Genomic DNA, 9,918 nt, shown 5'->3' with positions numbered 1-9,918 from the left:
TTTCCCTGTAGAGGTTAGTATATGTAATGTCGAGGCATGGATTGTTGTGCTTTGGTTGGGATCCTTCCCTCGGGCTGACCCAGGCCTCCTGATGCTGTGTGAACGCTCCATATTACTCTTCAAAAACTTCTGCACAGGCTTAGGTAGGCGCGCAATCACTCGGGTTGAAGTAACAAGAAGTATCACCCCCGTAATAATGAAGAACCTGAAAGGAGAACCAACTCTTTAGTGTCCCTCAGCCAATTCAAAAAAGTGGAGCAGAGGTCAGAGAGCACAAAGAGACAACACATTTGTTCAATCCAATTTGTCAATAGACGATATGACTCCTTACACGGTACACTACTGGTGTTATTGTCCTAATCTATTGCACCCAATATACATTAGGTATTTCAGCAAAGCTGAATTTGCATATCCGTAACCTCAATAGACTGAGAAAGAACTTGATATATTCTCTCATGATCAAAGTTGCCAACAAAGAGTACATAACAAGCACATGCTACATGAATTCCATATATAGTCCCAAGAGAAGGACCCACCCCACTTGCAATTTAGTGAGGCAAATAGCAGAGCATATCAGGTGGAAATCTCAAAAAATGCGTCTGTAGCTGCATGATTACAAGAGATGGCTCACATTGGGGCGGGATATCCCCACACAATCAAAACAGTTTCACAGACATCCCAACAACTGCAAAATTGCGAATCGCCCCAAACACTCACTACTCTGGAAGTCTTCCTCCCTCTACTCCAGCATTGTCTTCCTCCCCAACATCAATGCCACCTCACTCACTTTAGACCTGCATGGGATTATCCATCGCTGCCTCCCTCTCTGCACATTCCACAAGATGGTGCCTGTGGTTGTAGGTGGCTAACCTTTCGTCTCCATCTCACCAGATCTACCCACATCCGGCTTTCCCACAGCATAGATAAGGCAGTGACTGTTTCCCAGCTCCTGCTCAATGCGACGGTGGAGCCCCTTGGGCCTTGGATGCACAACCATCCCCAGATTTGGGCATGGGTGGTCCTACTGCTGCTATATCTATCAAGGAGATACTGCCATACAGAACAAGAGGTTTCTGCCACCTCCAGTATTGCCTATCATCACTGCGTCCACAATGTATGTTAAGTGTTCCACCACCATCACCCCCTACCCCACCACGCAACCTCCCCTCGTGATCACAATCACAAAAATTCATAGTTTAGCCAGGATCTCACGGTTATCGGATACATTGCCAATGCAATAGCCTTAAAGGTGCAGGCATTGAAAAGAAAAAAAAACAATGTACTCCCTTCGATCCATATTACTTGTCACAGCTTCAGTACAAAGTTGTGTACTAAAGCAGCGACAATTAGTATGGGTCGGGGGGAGTAGCTAACTACAGAAGCAGGGAAAAGGGAATCAGATCAGTCTTCAGCAATAGCACACAACACAGAAAGAAAAACACAATGTAGTATAATGACATTACCACCCAAGCAAGAGAAAAAAACGTCCTGCGGGAGCTGTCGGCAGATGTTCGTCAAGTGCAACCATACCAGCCACAACACCAGACACAATAGATGCCACCGATGTACATGTGGACACAACAATTGCCCTCCCATGCTTGAGACCTCGAGTCTGCACAGGCGTCATGTCCCATTAGTGGAATATACAAAGCAAAGCCACAAACCAGAGCAGAAGCATTGAAAGATAACTAGACAAGTCATTATGACAAATGTTAAAAACACATATTTCATCAGACAGGTCCAATATACTAGTGCAATCTGAGAAAACAATTTGCAAATAATAAAATTTTAAAATTTTGCAGATCATCAATGTCAATGGAGTATAAATTAGTACAGTATAAATTTTGTAAAAAATAATTGCAAAAAGGATTGCATTTCTTTCATAGAACATGCACATGTGTTTCCCTTTTTAGATTAAAAAAATGGTCTCGGCAGCAAAAAGGAAGAAGCAGTGTGATATGATTTACAATAAGCAAGATTTATAGCTCAATTTTAGTATCAGCAAATATTATGTGACATCACTATGTGGCTCCATTCAAGGTCAGTCACACCCATGTTCCTGCTTCACTCAGACAAAAAATACTCCGCTCCACTTTGCTCCCATATGGTGTACCCTAATATTCACGTTATGGTGGCGTCATAAGCTTGGTGTAAGAGTTTGACTAGCAAGTACATGTTCTCAAAAAACACTACATAAAAACTATGAATAAATAGTATGAACTAATGCACCTCGGTAGTTAATGTCATTGTGCAGCATATGTGCACCTGTTTGCCATTTTGACAGATTTGTTCCACTCCCTCTGGATGTGAATATAGGTCAGGCACGGATATTTAGGTCTTCGATTTGATTAGCGCAAAATATGATGTATGTTATAAAAAAATATTTTTAGATTCATCGTCCAATGAAGTTTCTAGCCATATATTTTTTGTGGCATATTAAACATGCTTCACTAGTTAAATTGACTACCTAAGTTCCCATGCCAAACTTATATTCCCATCCGGAGGGAGTAAGAGGATTTGGTCTGTGAATCCAACAAAGAGTCATTTAAAGTGAGGTGAGAGATGGCTGCTTCGGGGTGAGTCTCTCTAAAGAGCAGGAAAATGTCCTTGAACAAGTAATGGTATGACATCTCATTCATCTTCCATACCAAGATGGCCATATCTTTCATTGTGCAATGGAAACTCAACAAGTGGAGTCTCCAAACCTTGTTGGCATGAGTCTTTGCAAGGGGTGATCTAGAGGTATCTAACCAACAGACTGAGTGGCCACCTGAATGTAGATCAACACTAAACAACCTTTTTTCTTTAGTATGGAGATACCTCTAGAATGCCTCCATGCAGGGCCTCATTCTGATGACCATCAAAAAACTGTTCACCTGCCACCATGGCACAATGGACAGCAAGAGAAACTTGGAATCGTTGGTAACGCAACAGTTGTAGCAAACATGGAAAAAGATGACACACTTGTACTTGTTCAAGGACGTCTTCCAGCTCAAGACAGAGCCCAACAAGAAGCAACGATCCTTCATGCCATTCCAACAATTTGATGCTTTCCAGGTTCACAAATCAATTCTGCTTTAAATGTCTTCGCAATGGCCCACATGTGCATGTTCTATGAAAGGAATGCAATCAGCTGAAGATTGCTTGAAACAGAAGGATTTGACATAGGTTGTATGACAGCCAAACAATAAATGCATGCACACCGACAGCATTAGTTGAGATTAACAAAGTGCAATAGTCTCAATAGTTCCCGTGCACTGTTCGAGTGCGTAAATCATTAACAAGTGCAGCACCGATGGCAGGTAACATCTCTACGTTTTCTACAAACACTACACAAGCACTGTATACATCCCTATCAATGCCAGAACACATAAAAAGCAGAGAAGTACATCTCCAGAGTATCAGGGCAGCAGTGCGCATTAAGAAGGGACATCTCTGTGATGCACACAAGTAGGGAGTCGCATCTCCAGTAAACTAGACATACCTGGTAAACAAATCCCACGGCACTGCAGGCCACACTACAAGAAATGGCAGCTGGCACAACAATCTTCGGAAAGCCCATTTCAGACATCACGAATCCCATCTTAGAGATCACTGATGAAATCCTATACATGAAATAAGTTAATAATTATGAGTCATCCTCCCATATTGGGTCACTGCATAACTGTATACTAAAAGAAAAGAAAGGTTGAAGTAACATTTGTTTATTTCATGATAAATGTATACTCCCAAGTAAATATCCTCTCAATCAATTGAAACAGGGACCAGAGTGGTCAACATAAGGCCTGAGTCTAAGTCATAAATTAATTTTTAAAATAGAAAAGGCTGTAAACAAAGTGATAAATGGAAATAGATAAAAAAAATTACCCAAACAAAATGCCTGATTCTAAGCCGTATATGACCTCCTCGATCACTTCAGGTCCAGTCTGGATTGATGCAAGGTGTCAATATTTGCAATATTGAAACATGAATCCGAAATTAAAAAATTGCTCACCAACTCTTGTTCGCGCCTTTGCTTTTTGTAGATATGAAGCCAAGTGTTGAGCAGAACCTTAATTGGCATAAACCAAACAAAATTGCCATCAGTAGCAGGCTAGAATCTGGATTCATCAGCACTATAATAATATCATCCACCATAGTATCCTACAATATGATTAGTTCTTTCCAATTGACGTGTTTTTTAATGAAACGGGAATGAATTAATCCAACAAAAGAGCAGTCTAAACACTTCCCTAACTCCAGCAAGCAGTTTCGTGGGGGCATAACACAGAAATAGTTAAGAGAACATAATTTTCTATATAGAAATACAAGGGTAATACTCATGTGGTGCACGCCTAAAATTGTTGGTGAGAGTTGGAATATTATAGCAAGAACGGTCAAAATAGTTTGTGCAAGAGAAACTACAGTTGTTTTGGTAGAATGCATACTTACGTGGATGTAATAAAACTAATACAACACAGAGTATGGTACCTACAAACAAGATGAGAACGGTGAGCACCAGCCAAGGTATACTGAAAAGGGGAATCTCTTCCACTTTCTGCTCCTCCCCTCCTACACCGACTCCTGAAGTTACAGAACGCAGAGTAAATCCAGTCAGTGCATGGATACTAGCCTAATGCCATTAACCAATCCATTTCCATCTTGTGACCATTGCACGTAAAACTATGATGACGAACTTGTGACTGTACTGTAGCTCACCTATGGTGCCGAGACCGGCCATTGTGATGGCAATCCAATCAAGGCCATTCATGACCTCCTTGAGGTAAAAATGGGAGAAGACGCAGAGTATGGCGAGGCCGCAGCCGGCAATCGGCTGCACGACAGAGACCTGATGAGAAAAAACAAACGCCGCATCAGTCATCATGCGGCATCCTACTAATCGGGCGAGAAGAGAAACACAAGGGAGTTGGGAAGCAGGCAACGCACCGGCGCCTGCGAGAGCGCGGTGAGCATGAGGGCGGCGCCGCACATGTCGAGGAGGAAGCCGCTGATCCAGAGCCTGTTGAGCGCGTAGCCCCGTATGACCTGCACAAGACCGAAGAGGGCGGCGTCATCCATCTAACAGTAAGCAGCAGCGCCGGCAACCGGAAGGGATGGATAAGGGGGCAGGGAGGGGAGAGGGGTGCCTTGAGCTTGAAGGAGAGGGGCGGGAGGATGAGGGTGCCCTTCTTCTGGAGCACCTTGCCGATGCTGTTGCCGGCGGCGCCGGCCATGGCGTCCTTGTGCCGTGGGGTCGTGTGCCCCGGTGCCCGAGCGTGGGTGCCGCCGGTGGCGCTCTCGTTGGTGCCTGGGTCGCGTCGCGTGTGCGGGAGGGATGCTCCATTTTTTTATTCTATTGTCTCTGCTTTTGGGCTTTGCAAGCTTGGATGGGCTGCCACTCGTACATTCAGCCCAGCCCAGACTTCGGCGTTTATAAATACGCATCCCGTGCTGTCTCGAAGCCTCACGCTACCCACATTTCGCATCGCACACTGACACTGGGCACGTGGCCACCATGGTGTCGTCAGTCACCCTGGCAAGGAAATCCCAGTCGTTCGTCGTGCCGGCCGCGCCGGCGTCGGGAGAGACGCTGGAGCTGTCCGCCATCGACCGCGTGCCCGGGCTGCGCCACACCGTGCGGTCACTGCACGTGTTCCGGCGCAATCACGCTACCCACATTTCGCATCGCACACTGACACTGGGCACGTGGCCACCATGGTGTCGTCAGTCACCCTGGCAAGGAAATCCCAGTCGTTCGTCGTGCCGGCCGCGCCGGCGTCGGGAGAGACGCTGGAGCTGTCCGCCATCGACCGCGTGCCCGGGCTGCGCCACACCGTGCGGTCACTGCACGTGTTCCGGCGCAACGGCGCCGACAGCGCCAGGCCGGCCGAGGTGATCCGCGCCGCGCTGTCGCGCGCGCTGGTGGAGTCGTTGCGTGCACCGGCGACGGCGCTTGGTTCGTTGAGGCCGCCGCCGACTGCAGCCTGGAGGACGTGAACGGCCTGGACTACCCTCTCGTGGTCTGCGAGGAGGAGCTGCTGCCCGCTCCGGAGGAAGGCGTTGACCCTACCACTATTCCGGTCATGATGCAGGTATATACGTACGGTTACATCATATTTTCGTTACTGCTCCCTCCGTTCCAAATTACTCGTCGTGGTTTTAGTTCAAGTGCCTCTGTTCATTTTTATGAGACGTTTTAGACATTCAGACACTGTTTAAAACAGTATTCCCTTCATTCAAAAAAGCTTGTCTCTCAAATGAATATATCTAGCATAAAGTTAGTGTTAGATACATTCATTTGAAATATACTAGATACATTCATTTGAGAGACAAGTTTGGGACAAGTCTTTTCGGATAAAGGGAGTAAAAAAAACTATTTGAAACGTTTTATAAAAACAAACAGAGGAAGTACATGAGTTCGAGGCTCCTTGCAGAAAATGTTTAGGCATCTGCAGTCCGCATCTTTCATTCATTTTCGCATTTTCTTGTGTGCGATTATCAAAGGCAGTAAGCGAGCATCAACTTATTCAAGTCACCAACAACATATATTTATACATAGTCCGATCGGGCAGTAGTATATTTAGATCAGGCTGCCAATTTCCGCCCGTTTATTCTTAAGCATGCTCGTCCCTATTAGTAAACGTTTTAAGCTTAAAAACAGGGGCATGGACATTTTAAGCAGGGAGAGAGAGCAACCCACCACATCGAGAAACCATCGCCATGAATTAGTTCAGGGCGTCTGAAGTCATGAAGTCAGGAAGAAAGAATATGTTGACCTCAAGAAACCACATGTTGTTTCCTATTTTTTCGCAATATAGATGTTGTTTCAAGACAGTATTTCTAATGGATTCATTTCTCGGACTAGTGTAGGTCAAGACCCTTTTTTGCGACCAGAGAGAGTAGCTCCAAAATGAACCAAGACTACGTATCAGAGTGGTTGAACTGTAACACATATGTATGATACACTAACTAGGTGGAACTGTACCACATCCCCCTCTTTTTTAGGATACATCGCGTTGTTGGTAGTGGAAGATAGAAAGTGCCGGCAGCACCGACACGTCACAATGGTTTAGGTAGTCTACTACTACAGCCTGACTGTATTTGTCTCTTCACTGACTCAAATTCCATACAACCACTTCATCTGAATAACAATATCGAATGTCATGGTTTCAGGACTCTATATTGCAAACTTTTTCCTTGTCATTTTAACTGATGTTTCAAGACTGATATTGCATTACCTTTCTCGTTCTAACTCTGTCCATGCCAGGTGACCGAATTCACTTGCGGAGGATTTGTTGTGGGCTTGGTAGCGGTCCACACCCTCGCAGACGGGCTTGGCGCAGCACAATTCATCAACACAATTGCTGAGTTAGCCCGCGGTCTGGACAAGCCTACGGTGGCTCCTGCATGGGCTCGGGCTGTAATCCCAAGCCCACCCAAGTTACCTCCAGGGCCACCGCCATCGTTCCAGTCCTTCGGCTTCCAGCATTTCGCCACAGATGTTAGCTCAGAGTGTATCGCCCATGTCAAGGTCGAATACTTCCAAGCAATGGGTCAGTATTGCTCAACTTTTGATGTCGCCATTGCAATGGTTTGGCAAGCTCGAACTCGGGCCATCAAGTACAATCCAGAATCCGAGGTCAAAATATGCTTCTTCGCAAACACCAGACACCTTCTCACACAAGTTCTCCCAAAGGATGGGGGCTTCTACGGCAACTGCTTCTACCCGGTTACCGTGACATCTATGGCGAAGGATGTTGCCACGACGGGGCTGCTTGGTGTGATCAGGATGATTAGAGACGGGAAGGCAAGGCTCCCTTTGGAGTTTGCCAAGTGGGCGTCAGGGGATGTGAAGATTGATCCATACCGGTTGGCGTTCGAGCACAATGTGCTATTTGTGTCGGATTGGACGAGGCTTGGATTCTTTGAGGTCGACTACGGGTGGGGCACTCCTAGCCATATCTTACCATTTACCTATGCAGATTACATGGCGGTCGTGGTGCTTGGTGCTCCACCAATGCCCAAGAAGGGCACACGAGTTATGACCCAGTGTGTGGAGGAGAAGTATCTCAATGAGTTCAAGGATGAGATGAAGGGTTTCTTTTAAAAGCCTAGTTGTTATCATATCAATGGCATGAGTGGATGTTGGGTTTGGATAAAAAATTTGGAGCATGAGGAAATACTACACTTGCGATGTTGGGAAAAGTAACAAATAATATTGTCGCACAACTATCCATGTAATTCAGGGGGTGGGCTAATATATGGACAACTGCTCAATAAAGTTTGTGAAAGTACATTGTGCCCTTTAATTGTTGATTTTGTATTGATGACCAAATTAGTGGGACTAATATTGCATGCTAATTGACGATACCAAAACCCGTTAGTGTCCTCGGTAGGGTGGAGAACGTGACCAAATGTACCAGAGGGGATCACACACGGTTTTTTTGTATTGATGACAACAAATTAGTAGGACTAATATTGCACGCTAATTGATGATACCAAAAAATGTCAGTGTCCTCGACAGGGTGGAGAACGTGACCGAATGTACCAGAGGGGATCACAGACGGAGTTTTACCCAGGTTCAGACCCTCATGGTCAAGATAATACCCTACTCCTGCTTTGTTTTTTTATTGATGGTTCGTGTGAGGGGGTTACAAATTGAAGGTAGTGGTAGCTACCGAGGTTTAAGTTATTCATCAGGTGTCGTCCAATCTACACCCCCCTCCCCCCGCCCGCCTTATAAAGGAGGGGGTGAGAACTAGGGTTTACATGTGAAAGTGCGTTATATCGACTAGAGGGAGGGTGAATAGGCGATTTTTACAAATTCGTCACTAAGGAATTTCTAGGTGAGGAAATTCCTAAGCAACAAACTACTTAGCAGCGGAATAAGTACTCAGATGCATGCATAACAGAACAGAAGCACAGTCATTATGATGAAATGAAAACAAGCACAGAGTACAAGTAGCGTGTAAACAGGACAAGCAGGCTGAAGACAACCTGACTGAAAAAATAGGATTGTGGAAATTGAGAAAGTCTTCAGTCAAAGTCTTCAAACAGTAACGATCAAGTACTTCAACACAAGAATGAGGAAATGAAAGGGTTGAGGAAATAGAACCAGTAGCTTGGTGAAGACGATGATTTGGTAGACCAGTTCCAACTATAGCTGGCCAAACGGGCCGGCCCGGCCCGGCCCATCCTAATCGTGTCTGGCACGACCAGGCCCGCCGAGGCACGATTATTATACGGGCCGTGTCATGCCAGCCCGCGTGTTGCAGCCTTCAGCCCAGGCACGGCCCATATGCTAATCGGGCCGGCCCACAAGCACGCTAGGCCCGCTAATCTGCCACCTATTTTGTGCACCGGGCGTTTTTAGCCTATTTTTACCTGTTGGGCCACATTAGGATACATAAAAAAATAAAAAGATAATCGGGCCGTGCTGTGCCGGCCCGCGTGCTCGGCCTTCAGGCCCAGGCACGGCCCCTGGCATGCCGCGTGCCGGGCCTGGCCCGTTTAGCACGTGACGTGACGTGCCGGCCGTGCTATCGGGCCGGCCCAGCTATCCCGGCCCGTTTGGCCACCTATAGTTCCAACTGTTGTGATGATGACCCACAAGTGTAGGGGATTTATCGTAGTCCTTTCGATAAGTAAGAGTGTCGAACCCAACAAGGAGCAGAAGGAAATGATAAGCGGTTTTCAGCAAGGTATTCTCTGCAAGCACTGAAATTATCGGTAATAGATAGTTTTGTGATAAGGTAATTTGTAACAAGTAATAAATAATAAAAGTAAATAAGGTGCAGTAATATGGCCCAATCCTTTTTGCAGCAAAGGACAAGTCTGGACAAACTCTTATGAAGGAAAGCGCTCCCGAGGACACATGGGAATTATCGTCAAGCTAATCACGTTCATATGATTCACGTTCGGTACTTTGATAATTTGATA

At 45.8% G+C, this 9,918-nt stretch overlaps 1 protein-coding gene and 1 pseudogene across 1 annotated transcript; one reads left to right on the top strand and one right to left on the bottom strand.

Moving 5' to 3' along the window:
- Positions 1-1,651: 1,651 nt before the first annotated feature.
- LOC125527969 (probable magnesium transporter NIPA9) lies at positions 1,652-5,213 on the bottom strand. Its single transcript, XM_048692482.1, has 8 exons — positions 5,127-5,213; positions 4,927-5,025; positions 4,699-4,828; positions 4,475-4,563; positions 3,995-4,051; positions 3,868-3,926; positions 3,485-3,605; positions 1,652-3,112 (listed from the first exon to the last, which is right to left on the bottom strand). The coding sequence occupies exons 1-8, from the start codon at positions 5,211-5,213 to the stop codon at positions 3,026-3,028; spliced, it is 729 nt and encodes a 242-aa protein (XP_048548439.1). The 3' UTR covers positions 1,652-3,025.
- Positions 5,214-5,651: 438 nt separating this feature from the next.
- LOC125527967 lies at positions 5,652-8,288 on the top strand (annotated as a pseudogene).
- The last annotated feature ends 1,630 nt before the right edge of the window (positions 8,289-9,918 follow it).

Source organism: Triticum urartu, unplaced genomic scaffold, assembly GCF_003073215.2.
Source record: "Triticum urartu cultivar G1812 unplaced genomic scaffold, Tu2.1 TuUngrouped_contig_4535, whole genome shotgun sequence".
In the NCBI taxonomy this organism is placed as follows: Eukaryota; Viridiplantae; Streptophyta; class Magnoliopsida; order Poales; family Poaceae; genus Triticum; species Triticum urartu.
The sequence above is the reverse complement of the archived record's forward strand: the minus strand, read 5'-3'. Positions and strand labels throughout refer to the sequence as shown.

Bases quoted from the DNA above. Each gene is read 5' to 3' on its own strand.
- LOC125527969 (XM_048692482.1), bottom strand. From the start codon at position 5,213: ATGGCCGGCGCCGCCGGCAACAGCATCGGCAAGGTGCTCCAGAAGAAG. The intron at 4,052-4,474 runs GTAGGTACCATA...ATGCCAATTAAG, and splicing joins TCACCGTTCTCATCTTGTTT to GTTCTGCTCAACACTTGGCT. The intron at 3,606-3,867 runs GTAATTTTTTTT...TTTCATGTATAG, and splicing joins GAATCAGGCATTTTGTTTGG to GATTTCATCAGTGATCTCTA.